The following is a 16,671-nucleotide window of genomic DNA, read 5'->3' as shown; positions in this document are numbered from 1 at the left end:
CGCCCATACCGCCTGTTCCCTCAAGCCGGCCCAGCTTCCTGGGGGGCCTCGGACACCGGAGGGGAAGTGAAGCCAGAGAACTGGCCGCCTGCCCACCGGGCGGAGCACCTCACCCAGGTAAACAGCTGTTTCCTGAGAGCTGCGTGGAGCCGGGAGGGAGGTGGACCTTGATGCATTCCTTCCCGAGTGGTTCTCAGCATCTTCAGAGCCCAACCCAGGGTCTGTCTCTGACACGAATACTCGCTGTGTGCCCCCCCAAGTCAGGAGGGACAAAACAGGCCAGGGCCCCCACCTCTGCCTGGACCCGAGACCCACCCCACACCCTCTTTGTGCGTGAGCCACGTGGCAGGAATAGGTACTGCTTCTACCTCTCAGGTACCACATGGCTCACAGCCCCTTTCTGGCCCTTGGTTTTCCCTGGTCCCCAGTTTCCCCTCCCATTTCCTTGCTCCTCATTTCCAGGCAGGGCCCCCCACCCCGACACATCCTGTTCTAAGCCCCGTCATACATGAAGTCCTTTGCCCCAGTCCCCACCTGACACCTACTCCCCTGCAGAGCCTGAGTAAATGGGGGGCTTCCCTGGTCTCCCTCGGCCCCACCCTGCTGACAGGACCCTGCAGGGGTGGGGTGGCCTGGCACAGTGCACGTCCCCAGCATGTCAGTGCCCAAGCTCCTGCTGGGCACATCCTCCCATCCTGACAGCATCCACGGGGCTGGGAGGAGTGGGGACTACAAGGCCAGGAAACAGTGGCCCTGGGAAGACGTGGTGTGATAGACACAGCCACTGCTTCAGAGCAGCCCCCAGTTCTCAGGGACCCCAGCACAGGATGCGGTAACATCCTCACCCACCAGCCCCTCCCTGGCCTTACTCTCTAGACAAGCCAGCCTTGGTCAGGTCAGTCAGCAATTGCCATGGCAACTGGCTGGCCTTCTAATGAGATTAAGGGGAGCAGACGTGCTGAAGGCTGAGCTCTGTCCTGCAAAGCCAGGTCAGGCCAGGGGCCAGGAAGAAGCCCAGTGATCCACGCGGGCCTTAGTTTCCCTCTCTCACCATGAAGGCCGCTTGGTCTGGTCCTCTGTTCTCCCTGACCACGGGGCTCCACCAGCTGAGAGGGTCCCTGCCCCGAGCCCTTTGCACGGCTGCCCCCTCCTCCAGGAGGCTCTGCACGCTGGGCTAGCCCAGCACTGAGCACCTCAGCCCTTTGGAGTCACCTCCTCCGCAGCTCACTGTCCAAAACCACTCGACCGAGATCTGCCTGTCTTCTCTGTCAGACTGTTGGCCCCACGAGGACTCTGGCACAATGGAAGAGCTTGGCACACATGGGTAACAAGTGACGAGTGACATGTGAGCGCAGGAACAAGAGCTGGATGCACTCAGGACCCCAGGCAGGGACCATGTTTCTCCAGTGCCCACATGGGACCCCTGCCCCTGACCTCAGGAAAACTGAGGCCCCAGGAACAGACAGCTGTCCAAGTACAGAAGCAGCATGTGCCCAGCCCGGGGCTCAACCTGAGAACCACCCATGAGAGGGAGGCAGAGAGCACACGCTGCCCCCTCGCCAGCTCGGGCACACAATGCTTCCGGGACCAAGCACTGCTTGGTACCTGAGCCCCCTTGGGGTTTCCCTGGGAGGGAGAGACTGGGAATTCGCTGGGGTCTCCAATTGTTCCAGCAGCTATGGGAGTATGTACAGGGAGCCCCCAAGAACCCCTGAAAGGATCTAATACTAAGTCTTGTGGAGCTGCCGTGGGTTTTCCAAGGCCACTGCTCTCTGGGCATGCATCCAGTTTGTCTGGCTGAGTCCCTCCAGGTTCCCTTCCAGGCTTGGCCCCAAGAGGACCCCCCAGTCTCAGCTCGGGCAGCAGATGGTGAGTTCGAGGAGGGCACACAGCCCCTCCTGGGCTCCATTTCCCACACCAGGGCCCCTGCGTTACTCAGTTGAAGTGACACGTGCATGACTGTGGACATTTAACTGAGGCCACGGAGGACAGCACTGACCACCCTGGGCAGAGTCATTCCAGGGACAAGAGGGCCATGGGCCATCAGCTCCGACTGGGGACTCCCCAACCCCCACCCCATGGCTGCGACAGACAGCAGTGACAACCCATGCCACGTGTCCATGGACCATGCTGTCTTTCCTCACGCCTCCCCTACCCACTCTGGAAAAGACTGGAAACCCAGGCTTTGGGGGAAGATGGCTGTGCCTGAAGGTGCCAGCTGGGAATGGTTTTTCTCTCTTTTAAAACTTTTCTTTTTTATCGAAGCAAAATTCACGTAATATAAAACAAACCATTTTAACACGTACAGGTCAGTGGAATCTACTAGTACATTCACAATGTTGTGCAATCATCACCTCCATCTAGTTCCAGAACGTTTCCGTCACCCCACAGGGAAACCCCGTCCCCAGGAGCAGACACTCTCCATCTTGCTTCCCCAGCCCGGCAGCCACTCATCTACTTTGTCTCTATGGATTTGCCTGTTCTGCACATTTCAAATAGGTGCAGTCACACACTATGTGGCCTTTTTTGTCTGGCTTCTTTCACTCAGCATCACGTTTCGCAGGTTTCCACCCACATTGTAGTATGTCCGTGCTTCACTCCTTTTCGGGGCTGAATAATGTTCCACCGTGTGAATGGACCACATAGTATTTATCCTTCATCTACTGATGGGACACTTGGGTTGTTTCCACCTCTTTGGCAATTGTGAACAGTAATGCTGTGGATGTAGGTGTACAAGTCCCTGTTTGCAAATCTCTAGGTATGTCCCTAGGAGTGGAATGACTAGGTCGTATAACTTTACATTTAATTTTTTAAGGAATGGCCATATACTCTTTTCCACAGCGGGCTGCACCATTTTACGTTCCTACCGACAATACACGAGGGGTCCCATTTTTCCACATTCTCGCCCACACATGTTGGTTTCTGTTGTTTTGATAGTAGCCATCCTGACGGGTGTGACATGGTATCTCCTTGTGGTTTTGATTTGCATTTTTCCCTGGTGACTAGTGATGGCAAGCACATTTTCATGGCTTCTCGGCCATTTGTGTATCATCTTTGGAGACATGTCAGTGAAGTCCTCTGCGCATTTTTAAACTGGGTTGTTTGTCTTTTTCTTGTTGAGTCGTAAGAGTTCCTTATATAGTCTGGATGTTAATCACTTATCAGCTATAGGGTTTGCAAATATTTTCTCCCATTCTACGGGTTCTTTTTATTTTCCCGATAGTCTCTGATGCACAAAGATTTGTAATGTGGATAGAGTCTAATTAATCTATTTTTCTTTTGTTGCTTGTGCTTTTAGCGCCTTATCTAAAAATCCATTGCCTAACCAAGGCCAGGAAGAGTTACACCTATGCTTCTTTCGAGGAGTTTTATCGATTTAGCTCCTCCGTTTAGATCTTTGGTCAATTTTAAGTTAATTCTTATTAACTTTGTTGCTGTTCCGGTCCTAGCCCACGACCAACCCCCACACAGACCGAGGGCTCCACGGTGAGGAGAGCTAGGCTAAACCCCGGAAGCACGCTTGGGACACTGGAGTTTCTCACTACACATCTGCCGAGCAAGGGAGGGAATAATGAATGAATGAGGGAATGAATGAAAGCGTCACAGGCGTGTGGCCGAGCACGGATTCCAGACTGAGTCACCCGGCCCCCCAGCTGACTGAGACACTCCCCAGCTGCCTCCTAGCTCGTTCCCAAAGTGTAAATACAGAACCAGATACACAAACACTGAGCGCGCCTTGGAATGCCTTTAATCAGGATCTGTGTTTGCTGCCAAGTTCCCGGCCCCGGCGGAATCAGAGGGTCTGCTGGGAGCACGTTTGTTTCCCTGTTGGTGCAGTTGTTGAGCACAAACCTTCTGGCTGGTATGTGTACAGGGTCCCTCGGGGTCTGAGCGCAGCACAGCTGGCTCACGGGGGCCTCTCTCCTGGAGAATGAGACCCCGGCCCTGCCAGCCAGCCAGGCGCCCACCCTGTGTGGGGCCTCGCAGCAGCTCTGAGGGGGGAGACACAACTTCACCTCTGCTTTACAAGTGGGGAAACTGAGGCACTGAAGGGCGCCAGACTTGCCCTGAGGTCACTCAGGGATGGGAGGGGCCTGGGTTACAATCCAGGCTCTTTTCTTGGCCAGACCCAACTTCCCACTGGTAGCCCACAAGGCCCTTGCACCCACCTCACCCTTTTCCGGAACCTTCCATGGAGCTCCTTCTCATCACTTGGTTTTCAGCTCATAAATTGCCTCCTCAGGAAGCCCTTCCTGAACCCTCCTTCCAAAATAACCCTGTCTTAGCTCAGGATGCAGGAACAAAGTACCACAGACTGGGCGGCTTAAACAATAGACTTATTTCTCTTGGTTCTAGAGTCTGGGAGTCTGAGACCAGGGTGTCGGCAGGGTGAGGTTCAGGTAAGGTTGCTGATGGCCGCCTTCTCACCATGTCCTCACGTGGCCTTTCCTTGAGTGTGTGCAGAAAAAGCTCTCTCCTCTTCCTCTTCTCGTCAGGGCTCCTGTGCTATCAGATCAGGACCCCCCACCCCCCCACATAACCTCATTTCACCTTAATCACCTCCTCGCAGGCCGCACCTCCACATACAGTCACAGTGGGGGACTCCACATGTGAATTCGGGGGATACAATTCAATTTATGGCACCCTCTCTGGGATATGTTGCCTGCCTGTGTCTGTCCAGTGGGCCAGAACAACCTGACGACCAGGGCAGTACTCATCAGGCCTGAGGGCACCTCTGGCACCAGTGCCCACCCCAGGAACTGACCATCCAGAGCTGCATCTAGAATTAGGAAGCTCCGAGTCGCCTCACAGCCAGCCAGGACCAGGGACCCCTGGACTCACCCAGCAGGAGCGTGTGGGGAGGGGCTTTCTCTGGGCCTGGCCCTGGAGAGCCTGGGCCTCAGAAAGGTGGGGGTGACCAGTGGTATATGCTCCCCCGGGGCTTCTGGGCAGCCGAGACAAGATGGGGAGAAATCGTGGGCAGCATTTCCAGAATTAGTTCCCCAAATGTAAAGGGAGGTACCTACTCACTGGGGTCATGGGCTGGGGGATGGGTGGGAGCTCCTGGAAAGCATCGCAGGCGCTGCAAGGACAGAGCTTGCATAACTGTGCTGATCTGACGAGTGTCCCCCAAAATCCATGCCCACTGAGAACCTCAGAATGTGAACTTATGTGAAAATGTTTCTACAGATGTAATTAGTTAAGGCTCTGGAGATGAGGTCATCCTGGATTTAGGGAGGTCCCCAAATCCAATGACTAGTGTCCTTGTAAGAAGAGGACAGAGATAAACGGGGATGAAGGCAGAGATCAGGTGACGCAGTCATAAGACAAAGAGACCCAAGGGTGGCTAACAACCCTCAGAAGCGAGGCGGGAGGCCGGGGACTGATTCTACCTCAGGGCCCCCGGAAGGACCCAACCCTGCCCACAGCCTCATCTCGTACTTCTAGTCTCCAGAACTGGGAGGGAAGAAATTTCTGTTGTTTTAAGACCCCGAGACTAGACAGTCGGGAACAGCTAACAGGGACCCTCAAGCCGACAGTCCAGGATGAAGAATGAGCTAGTAAGAGTCCAGGCATAAGTAGAAGCCCAGGAAAGAGGAAGAACAAGGCCAGGCCAGCTCTGATGGGCGATCACTGCAGAGTAGCAGGGAGGGCAATGCTGGAGTCCAGACCAGGAATCGAACACCCAACCAGAGATCCAAGGGCTGGTGACCCCACAGTGGACTCACCAGGTGGGGCGGGAGGGTGGTGGTCTCGGTACACTAGGAGCCGCCAAAGGGCCTGTCCCCAAGACACATCTCCCTGGAAGGTCCAGGGGGACCCCCTCCCCAATCCTACACCAACCCCACCCCAAGGTTCTGAATACACTGGGTGGAGCAAGGGGAACATGGGGCCTCACTGGGCCTGGAGCCCAGCCTGGCTGCGCACCTCCTTCTGGCCTGTCTCAGGGCACTGCACCCCCAAGGCTGTGAGTGGCGCGACTTCCCCTATCCCCTCATCCACGTGCTGACCTTGGGGCCACAACATGTCACTGTCAGGTCCGCAGGAGTCTATGCGGCAGGCCGGGAGGGTTCAGTGTTCGTTCACCCACCCCTGTCCTGTACAAGGTCTGACAGGTATGAGAGAGGTGTGAGGGACCCTGAGTGGGAAGCAGGGGCCATGCTTTGCAGGGTCCACACGTGGCCTGAAGGCAAAGCCCAGAGACACCAGCAGGGCCAACTGGAGGCGCAGGCCACCTTCTCGTATCACCTGGTGGAGGTCGTAGACGGCCTTGGACTGATAGGTGGCTTTTTGTATTTCAGCTCTCTGCGACCCCTGGTTCCATGTCTTGACGTCCGCGGGAGAGGACGCTGGCCACCCGGAACGGCACCGCGTGCCCGGCACATGGGCACTGCCCTTATTCCGTCTGCCTGAGCGCCAGGTTCCCGCAGCAGGGCTGCGCGTGCTCACTGCGGCCCAGTGTCCCCCAAGGCAGGCGGCCGACCCCGGCACCCAGCACGGTTGTCCAAATGACCAAGGGCACCCCGTTTCCTCTGCGACCTCAGGAAGCTCTCCTGGCCTCCTCAGGGGCTGCTGGCCCTGGCCTTGCGGGAGGTGCTGGGGAGGCCACGGGGCTGGGGGGCTTGCGGCCAGAGGGGCTTCTAAGCATGAGGCAAACAGAATCGAGTGAACTTCTAAAGAAACTCAGACTTAAAGAAGGGACTTGGAGCTGCTTGTTTATACTACAACTACATTCTCACGTTACTTGGCTGGGGGAGCTGGTAAGATTGAGACCTCTGATATTTTAAAGTCCAAACCCCTTGGACACTGCAGCTCACAATTTATTCTGCGTGGTTAGTTAAGCTGAGGGAGCCTGGGACTAAAGTTCGGAATAAGGTTAATCAAGTTCCTTGCCTAGAAACAAAAAGAAGTGATGGGGGCAGAACCGTGCACAGTCCCAACCCCTGGGTAGCCTGGAGGGTAGCGGGGTGCTGGGGGAGACGTGCTTCTCCAGGAACAGGGGGCCCCTGACCCTGGAGCCCCTCTGTTCACCCCCCACTCTTCAGTACTGTGTGAGTATCCTGGGGCGATCAGAACAAATGACCACAAACCAGGGGGCTTAAAACAACAGAAATTTATTCTCTCACAGATTTGGGGGGCAGAAGTCTGAGGCCAGGGCGTGGGCAGGGCTGGTTCCTCTGGAGGTTCTGAGTGTGTCCCAGGCGTCTCTATTGGCTTCTGGTGGCTGCCAGCAGTCAGTCCGTAGTGTCCTGGGCTTGTACACACATCACTGCCATCTCTGCCTATCTCCACTTGGCCTTCTCCTTGTGTGTCTCTGCTGTCTTCTTGTCAGGACACTAGTCCCTGGATCTAAGGCCCACCCTCCCGCGGAATGACTACATGCTGATTTGATGACATCTGCAAAAACCCTATTTCCAAAGTCCCATTCGTAAGTACTGGCAGGACATGAATTGAGGGGTGGGGGGGCACTCTTCAACCCACCACGGTCACCCAATCCTGTGTCACTTCAAGTCCCACGCTAAGCACCGTCCCGCGGTGGCAACACCCCCAAACTCCAGTCCCAGCCTTCTCCCGGCCCACCGGGCGGCGCTCTCCCCTCCCAAGCCTGTTTCCTCCGCTGTCACCCAGGGGCTGCGGGGTGATGCCTGGCCAGCACGAGGCCCTGCCCGGCATGCGTCAGCTTCGGCGGAAATGACCAGGACCCTAAGAGGCAGATGGCCCACAGCATCCTCAGCACCACTGGGCAATGCCCTTTGGGAGCCTGCCCTCTGCCCTGGTAACCCCACTTCTGGGAAACTCTCCTGACGGAGACCGTCCAACACGCAGATGTATGCACCAAGATGTTCCTGCTACATCAGGCGGCAGAGCGAGGAGCTGGCACCGCTGCAGCGATCAGCCCAGGGTGGGGCCTCGGCTCCCGGAAGAGTGAGGCCGCGCACACAGGGTGGGAGGTGGGTGCAGGGAAGCTGCGCCCACTGCGATTTCTGAACCACCTCCAAGAGGGGTCTGTGCGAGCAGAGGCAGATCTGGGATAAGGCTGGGCTGCCCCCTTTCTACTGACGCCCCAAGTGGGGCTGGGCACTGGAATCTGCAGGGGGCGGGACAGCGGGCGGGGCACAGATTCTTTGGAACATAAGAAAGGGCCACATTACTGGGGTGACCAAGCTGCCTGGGCTCAGGGCTGAAACCAGACCCCCTGGTTTGTCCTCTCCAGGACAGAGACCAATGAGAAGCCCACAGCAGGCCATCCTGATGGTGTGCACAGCGAGGGGTGCTGTGAGGATGGCGGAACGCCATGGACGCCACGGAGAGGGACCCTGAGCTGGAGAGAACTGGGGACGGAGGGGAAGGCCTGGAGTGCAGAAGCCACGCAGAGGGCAGAGAGGAGGGGTCTGGGGGGTGGGATCTCACATATGGACAGTGGGTCACACACGTCTGCCTGACACATTCAGGGGTATGGAGGGGCACCCCAGCTCTGGGTGGGCCCTCCAGAATAGGGAGGTGGGCAGAAGCGACAGGGAGGGTGTGTCCCAGTGTTCTGTGCATGGGGAGAGGGCGAAAACTCCGAAACTTGTCCTTGCTCTGCCTCGACTGAACACACCCCTCGGTGCACGCATGGCTTCTCGGGCGTGTGAGCACACGTCGACTTGTAGCCGAGGGAAAGCATCCTTTGCAGTTGCATTTTAAATCTCATCCCAGTTGGGTAACACAAACCGCCAGCGAGGATGCCAGCCACGAGAAAGGGGAGGGCTGCCTCCCTCCCAGGAAGAGGCCTCTCAGCCAGGCCAGGAAGAGGGACCCAGACTCTGCTTCTGGGAAGTTCTCCCGGCTTCCCTCGGCCCAGTCGCCTGGAGAACATCCGGCCAAGTTTCTGACACCCGCCGGCCTCTGGGACCCGGGCACCGCACAGTGATTGACTACCAGCCGCTGCCTCGGGCCAATGCCAAACAAATGACTGTGGACCACGGCGTCCACAGGATGCCACCCAGCCTTGCTTGGGTTCTGTGTTGAAACCACCTCCCAAGAGCAACTCCTTCAACACTAGCCACCCCCTCCCAGGAGGGCAGGGGCCCCAGGAAGATAAGACAAAAGTGAGATGCCCTCATTACATCAGACCCAAAATAGCTTTTATGCTCCATTTTTTAGACATAGTTACATAATAACCCTGAAAGCAGTTTCGTAGTCAGGAAAGTAGGGTCCTGGGCCTGCCTGGCCCTGCCCTGAGCCCCCAAGACCCCACTGGGGCCTTGGGCAGCAGCTGCTGCGGGCCTGGGGACGGGGCAGGTGGGCCCTCAGACTGCCTGGCTGCCCTCAAACGACACTCTCAACCCGGCGAGGTGGGCCCCACATGAACCGTGGACATTTCCCCAGACATTCGCTCGCTGTGAAGGAACTGTTCCCAGGCAGGAGAAGAAAAAGCAAGGACAGGGTCCCGAAAGGGGAATGCCATGAGCGTGTGGGGACGAGACCAATGACAGCACATGTGGCTGGGCAGGTGGACACTGTGGGGAGACCACAGGAGGCCAGGACGGGCTGGAGGAGGGCCTGAGTGCAGCACCAAGGAGCGGAAGGGCAGGCAGGGGAGTGCCACAGCCTCTGCACGGGTCCCCCTTTCCCCTCTCCCCCTTGTCACTTCTGTGATCCAGTCCCAGAAGCTCAACCTGCAGGGCCCTGGTCCCAGCCTGTCACCTCACAGAGACGCCACTATACCCTCCTCTCTGATCTCCCTGTCCGAAGCCCTCTCTGCACACGGCTGCCAAGAGCTCCTTCCTCTCCTTTTCATGAAGTTCAACTCATGTCACGCTCCTATTTGACACACATGAGGAGGGTGACAGTTCCTGAACAAGTAAGACAGTTACCACAGGACACAGCAAGTCTCCTCAGATACACAGCCCATGGGACGAAGACCTATGTCCACACCAACACTTGCACGTTTGTGTGCACAGCAGCCAAACTGTGGAAACAACCCAAATGTCCCTCGATGGATGAAGGATAAACACAACGTGGTCCAGCCACACAATGAAATGTTACTCAGCCATAAAAGTAATGAGACTGTGACCCACGCTACCCATGGATGAACCTCGAAAACATGACGCTCATGAAAGCAGCCAGACACAAAAGCCCACATGGTGTGTGAATCATCCCGCTGATATGATATGCCCAGAACAGGCAAATCCATAGAGACAGGAAGCAGATTAGTGGTTGCCAGGGGCTGGGGGAGGGGGTGGGGAGTGCCTGCTCACGGGCACCAAGTCTCTTTTTGGGGAGATGGAAATGTTCTAGAACTAGATAGAGGTGATGCTTGTACAACATTGGGAATATGCTACATATCACTGAGAAGTGCACTTTAAAATGACCAATTTTATGTTTTATAAATTTTACACAGTAAAAAAAATCTAAGGAAAAGTATCTCGGAGGTTCTAGCCGAGGGCCAAGTGCACGTGAGTGCGGAGGGGAGAGGTGGGTGGGCCCAGAGCACCCCTTCCCAAGCCCCCACAGGCGGGACAGCAGCGCGGGTGGGCGACGGTTACCCTCAGAACAGTGTCCTCTAACTGGGAAGCCACCACGGTGCCACAGGTGTCCACAGAAGTACAGGAACCGCCGACTGGAGCTCCTCAGCAACGTGGCTTCTCAGCCATCGCGCGTGCCCTCGCGAGGCAACCCAGGGTGGACGGACCGGGCCAGCATGCATCCCAAGGGTGGCCCAGCTGTCTTTCCACTGCGACCCAGAGAGCCTGGCTTCCAGGGGCCCACGTCAGAGCCTACGACCTGGCAGGCGGGAGCGCGGTGGCCACAGCTGCAGCCGTCCCGAGGCCTGAGAGCGTTTCAAGCAATGCGAACTGATGGCCAACTTTAAAATGTTCTTTTCTGAAATTAACTTAAACACCAGAATTGCTGGCTTCTCCTGAAACACTAGAAGTGCCAACAACTTGGGGCCTGGACTCCTGGCTGGTGACTTTTTATCAGCCAGTGCAGGGCCATGGCTCCCCTGCCCCCCAGGCATGGATGGGGATGGCAGGGGTCCCCTCAGACCCCAAGCTCAAGCCTGGGCTCGGAGAGGGTCGGCCTGCCCTGACATCACCCAGCTGACTACAGACCCAGGACTGCCAAGCTCAGCTCATCCCCGCTGCCCCTCACTCCAGCTCGGCAGCTGTGCAGCCTGACCAGAGGCCTGGAGGGAGGAAGGCTCTACCCCACCCCCAGAAGCACGCCAACTGGGACAGGAAGGTGTAGAGCGAGCAGGCTGCATGTAGGCCAAGCAAAGTCCGGAATGCAGGTCTCACCCTGAGCCAAAACCCCAAAGAAATCCACTGCTGCCTATCCAGCATTTAACCATTAGCAGCCCCGGCCAGAGGAGACACCCCAACATGGAAAGGCCTGCAAAGTCCTGGGGAGGGGACAATGGCAAAGGCAGAGGGGTCAGCAGACAGGCCAGGGTCTCCTAGTAGGAAGCAGACTACACTACACCCCCACCGAGCCCCTACAGGAGGGAATTGCTCAACACAGTCCAGAAGCCCAGCTGCTCACAATGGCTCCTGTCTTCGCCCTCAGCAGTCCCAGAAAAATCCTGCATGTCTGGCTCAGCCAGCCGAGCCCCTCCAGGGATGGTCCACTGGGCACTTGCCCAGAAGAGCAGGACAGGAGGCCCGGGTGGGTACACAGAGACACAAGGAGCCCTTCACCAGAGGCAGAAGGCAGCAGGGGAAGCCAGCAGGTCCACACTGGCTAGGACAAGCTCTGCCAGCTCATGTGCTCGCCCATAGTATAAACAGGTACTGTTGCTCCAGGCTCCAGGATGGGCGGCTAACGAAGGTAGAAGGCTGAGGATTCCTGAGTGAGAGGCTGTGCAGAAAATAAGCAAGAAGTGGGGGAGGGTGTGGGGGGGGCAGATGGCCAAGGAGGTGACACTGCAACTGGGAAAGCATTCCAGGCGGGAGGCCCAGCAAGTGCAAAGGCCCTGGGGTCAGAGTGCTGCGGGGACGACCAGCACGAATGGGGACCGAGGGGCCAGGCCAGGCCATCCCCCAGTAACCAGTACGCGATGAGGGGAGAGGGGGACTCAGAGCCTCGTGGGACCTCACTCTGAGTGTGATGAGAAGCCCCTGGAAGGATTTAAGCTGAAGTGACCTGAGCCAGCTTCCCTTGCAGAGGCTCCCGTGGTGGGAGGAGCTGGACTGAGGGCCAGCAGGGTGGCAGGCAATGGGCAAGCAGAGGGTCCATTCGTGGCAGGTGGGATGGGACCCCTGAACCCAGTGCATTCAAGGATGGGGCCCAATGCAACACGTAGACGGCTCAGTGGCGTCCAGGCACAAGTCAGAACCACCCAGGGCAGACGCAACCTGGAGACTTCACCTGTATCCCAGGGCCTGTGCACTCCTAGGTTACAAGCACCTCTGGGTACACTTACAGCACTCACCAGCTCACCCCAATTCCTGCCCATGGCCTCACGTGGACATGGCCCCTAGCAGGCCCCCAGGCCCGTTCTGTGTGCCCCTCTCTCGCCCCCTTGTAGGCTCTGGACATCCTTCCTCCCAGCGTCTCCCGCGCATCCAGTCCCTCCCTGGATGAGTCTGAAAGGTGCCGCAGCCGTCCTGGGCTCCCTCGGCCCCACCCGTCCCTTCGCCAGCGACTGTGTCCCCTCTGTGGGATTCCTACCGCCACCCTCAGAAAGAAATCAATGTACCCTCAGGAACACGAGGACACGCAGGGTTTTCCAGGATGCTGTGCCCTTGGGCATCGCTTTCTCGTGTGCGTCAGCCCCAGGCCAAGCCTTTGCAGTTGCGGTGCCCTCCACCGGGTGCACCTCCTCCTGCTCCCCTGGGCAAACGTCACTCAGAGCACCCCTGGGCTCAGTGTGGACCCCCATGCTCGATCAGAAACCGCGGCTCCAGAAATAGCTGCAGCCCCTGTACTTCCAAGCACCGCGCAGGCTCAGAGCAGGCACTGGTCAGACGTGTGTCAATGGGGGCACCTCTCTAGCCTGGCATGCCCTTGCAAGGGGATCCCCTCCCAGCTCCATGAAACACAGCTCTCTGGGGAGGCCCCCAAATGACAAGTGAGCCACCAATCCCCGAGTGCCACCAGCCACCTTCGGAACGCATGGCGACACACACAGGCCCTTCCTCCAGCCAGCAGCACCCCTAGGCTCTCGTCCTCCGAATCCTCCAACCGGCAGCACTGGTCCTCCGCGCCCTGGCAGACGGCACCCCATCTTCTCCATGTCACAGCCAGAAACTCGGGGATGGCCCCATTCCTCCCTCGGGCCTCCCCACTGTGGCGGGCCTGGCGGTCACATCTCTGCCACAGCTCCTAAGCCCCCCGACGTATACCTCCCACACCCAGTCCGCTTGCTCCTGTCACCAATGTTTTCTCAAGCTCTTCTAAACTCAAAACGAATCCGGTCTCCTCTTCCCCACCCCCACAGCTGGCTTCAGGATCACATTCAAGCTCCCCAGCTTGGCTCTCGGGGGCCCATTGCAATCTGGTTTCCACCCCCCTTCCCCCTTCTCTCCTCTCTTGCCACCTGCCCCTACCCAGACTCACCTTGAACCACAGTCACGCCCCAGACAATCCCCCTCCAGGCCTCTGTGCCTCTGCACTCCCTATTCCTCTCCTCCCACAGGCCCTTCCCCTCCCTACTTACCTCCAGTCCCACCACAGAGCTCTCTTCCAGGCAGCCCTCTGGGCTTGGCCCCACCCTCCCACAGCCTCTTCTCTACATCAGTAGTTCCTCAGGGCGACCAATTAGCAGACATGACTCCCTCTGTAGAGCACCACTTTTGTGCAGGTCCAGTGCTCATGCACTGACACAGTTAACCCCAAACTGAGAATGCTGGACAGTTACGTGCTTGCCCAGGGTCACATATCTGGGAGGAGGAGCGCAGGACTTCATATGATTAAGATGGCAACACGACCCGAAGCTATCTACAGGGTCAATGCAACCCCTATCAAAATCCCAACATTTTTGCAGAAATAGAAAAAAAACACTATAAAATTCATAAGGAATCTCCAGGGACCCTGAACAGCCAAGACAAACTTTAAAAAGAAGAACAAAGTTGGAAGACTCACACTTCCTGATTTCTAAACTTACTACATAGCTACAGAAATCAAGACACTGTGGTACTGGCATACAGACAGACATACAGACCAGTGGAATAGAACAGACAGCCCTGAAATCAACCCTTGTGTATATGGCCAAGTGATTTTTGACAAGGGTGCCAAGACCATTCAATAGGGAAAGGACAGTCTTTTCAACAAATGGTGCTGGGATTACTGGATCTCCACATGAAAAGACTGAAGTTGGACCAATACCTTACACCATATATAAAAATTAACTCAACATGGATCAAAGACCTAAAGCTAAAACTATAAAACTGTAACTAAAATTGTAAAAGCGAAAACTATAAAACACAGAAGAAAACAAAGAAAAGCTTCAGAACATGAGATTTGGCAATGATTTCTTGGCTATGACACCAAAAGCACAGTCAACAAAAGAAAAAATATGTAAATTGGACTTTGTCAAAATTAAAAACATTTGTGTATCAAAGGACACAATCAACGGAGTGAAAAGGCCCCGTTCCCAGGGAACGTGAGAAAATATTTGCAAATCATATATCTGATAAGGGATTAATATCCAGAATACATACAGAACTCCTAAAACTCAACAACAAAAATAAACAACCTGATTCAAAAATGGGCAAAGGACTTGAATGGACATTTCTCCAAAGAAGACATAAAATGGCCAACGAGCACATGAAAAGATGCTCAAAATCACTCATCACCAGGGAAATGCAAATCAAAACCCTGAGATATCACCTCACACCCACTAGGATGGCGATAATAACAAAAAGCCATAAAAGAACAAGTGTTGGCAAGGATGCGGAGGAATTGGAACCCTTGTGAACTATTACTGGTGGGAATGTAAAATGGTACAGCCACTATGGAAAACAGTATGGAGATTCCTGGAAAAATTAAACATAGAACTAGCAGATGACCCAGCAATCCCAAATATATACCACAAAAAAAAAAAAAAAAAAAAAAGAGGAGGGATTCAAACAGATGTTTGTACGACGGTCCCCAACTTAACGATTTTTTGACTTTCTGACGGTGCAAAAGTAATACCCCAAAAATGACATGAACTATCGAACACTTTATTATAAAATAGGCTTTATGTTAAATGCTTTTGCCCAACGGCAGGCTACTGTAAGTGGTCCGCGGATGTTTAAGGCAGGCTGCGCTCAGCTATGGTGTTCGGTAAGTTAGGTGTATTAAATGCATTTTGACTTAGGGTATTTTCAACTTATAACGGATTTATCAGGATGTAATCCCACTGTTTAAGTTGAAGAACATTCTGTACACCCATGTTCACAGCAGCGTTATTCACAATATCCAACAGGTAGAAGCAACTCAAGTTTCCACTGTAGGATGAAGAGATAAACAAAATGTGATGCATACATGCAATGGAATATCATGTAGGAAATATTCTACATTTCCTTTAAAAGGAAAGGACATTCTGACACCTGCTACAACACAGATGAACCTTGAGGACATGCTCAGTGAAATAAGCCAGACACAAAAGGACAAATACCATATGATCTCACTTACACGAGACAGAAAGTAGGTGGTGGGTGCCAGGGGCTGGGGGAGGGGGATGGGGAGCTCGTGCTTCATGGGGACAGAGTTTCCGTTTTGCAAGATGAAAAGTTCTGGAGACGGACAGTGGGGATGGCTGTACGTTGTGAATGTACTTAATGCCACTTCAGTGTACACTTGAAAGTGGTTAAGATGGTATATTTTGTTATGTATACTTTACCACAATTTAAAAAAGGAAAAAATACTCAGCCCATTCCCCACGCTGCTGCACTAAGTTCCTCTCGGACCCAGTCTGTTGGCTTGTTCATTAAACCATACCTCCCAGGGGAAAAAAAAAAAAAAGGAAAAAATATACAGAAAATTAGCATTTCACTTCTGTGAGATTCCTGTCAAAAACGCACCTCCTTAGCCCAACGGCAAGAAAACATTAGCCAAGCCACACCCTAGGTGACATTCTACAGAAAGCCTGGGTAGGTCTCTTCAAGACCCCGAGAAACCCTGAGCAAGGGTCTCGGATCAGTGGGTCTGTGACACGACGACTAAATGCAGTGTGGGAGCCTGGATGAGGTCACTGGGGGAAATCCAAATGCCGTCTGGAGTCTCGTTAATAGGACTGCGACGACACCGGTGGCCGGGTCGGATCAGCTCACCTTGGTCACGTGAAAAATGTTCATCGTCAGGGGCTATGGGAACTGTCTGCTGTCTTTGTGCCTTTTCACTCCATCTAAATTTATCTCAAAAGAAAAAGGGAAAAGAAACGAATACAACACTCTCCCCCAAAATGAAACTGAACAGACATTGACAGTCACGTCACGGCCTCCATCCCATGTCAAGCCACGGCACATGGGCATGAAGGGTAAGACCCTGCTCTCACGGCTGCCCCATGGGTACCCACATGCCAGCCAGGCACAGAGCTAAGAGCTTTAGGAAGACACATCACCTAATTGGAACAACTCTATAGAGAGGAAACTGAGGCACGGGGAGGCGTCATTTAGGGAAAGCCAGCAGAGTCAGGGCCAAAGTGACAAGCCACTTGGCTAGCGAGGGGGAGGGGGGTAACGGGGAGGGCACAGGGCA

The 16,671-nt window shown here is 55.0% G+C and overlaps 1 protein-coding gene across 12 annotated transcripts in view; it reads right to left on the bottom strand.

Moving 5' to 3' along the window:
* Window positions 1-16,671, bottom strand: part of CRTC1 (CREB regulated transcription coactivator 1) — a 56,843-nt gene that overhangs the window by 30,606 nt on the left and 9,566 nt on the right. For 2 of the 12 annotated variants that reach the window (XM_033133877.1, XM_033133879.1), the window contains exon 1: window positions 16,245-16,283. The exons of the other annotated variants lie outside the window; for them this stretch is intronic. In XM_033133877.1, the coding sequence (XP_032989768.1) occupies window positions 16,245-16,268 (24 nt within the window). In that variant the 5' untranslated portion in view covers window positions 16,269-16,283. Of the gene's footprint in view, window positions 1-16,244; window positions 16,284-16,671 lie in introns of those variants that run through there. 12 annotated transcript variants of the gene reach the window in all.

The sequence above is a fragment of the Rhinolophus ferrumequinum genome, chromosome 18 (assembly GCF_004115265.2).
Source record: "Rhinolophus ferrumequinum isolate MPI-CBG mRhiFer1 chromosome 18, mRhiFer1_v1.p, whole genome shotgun sequence".
Lineage (NCBI taxonomy): Eukaryota > Metazoa > Chordata > Mammalia > Chiroptera > Rhinolophidae > Rhinolophus > Rhinolophus ferrumequinum.
Note: the sequence above shows the minus strand (reverse complement) of the source record. Positions and strands in the feature narration are given on the sequence as shown.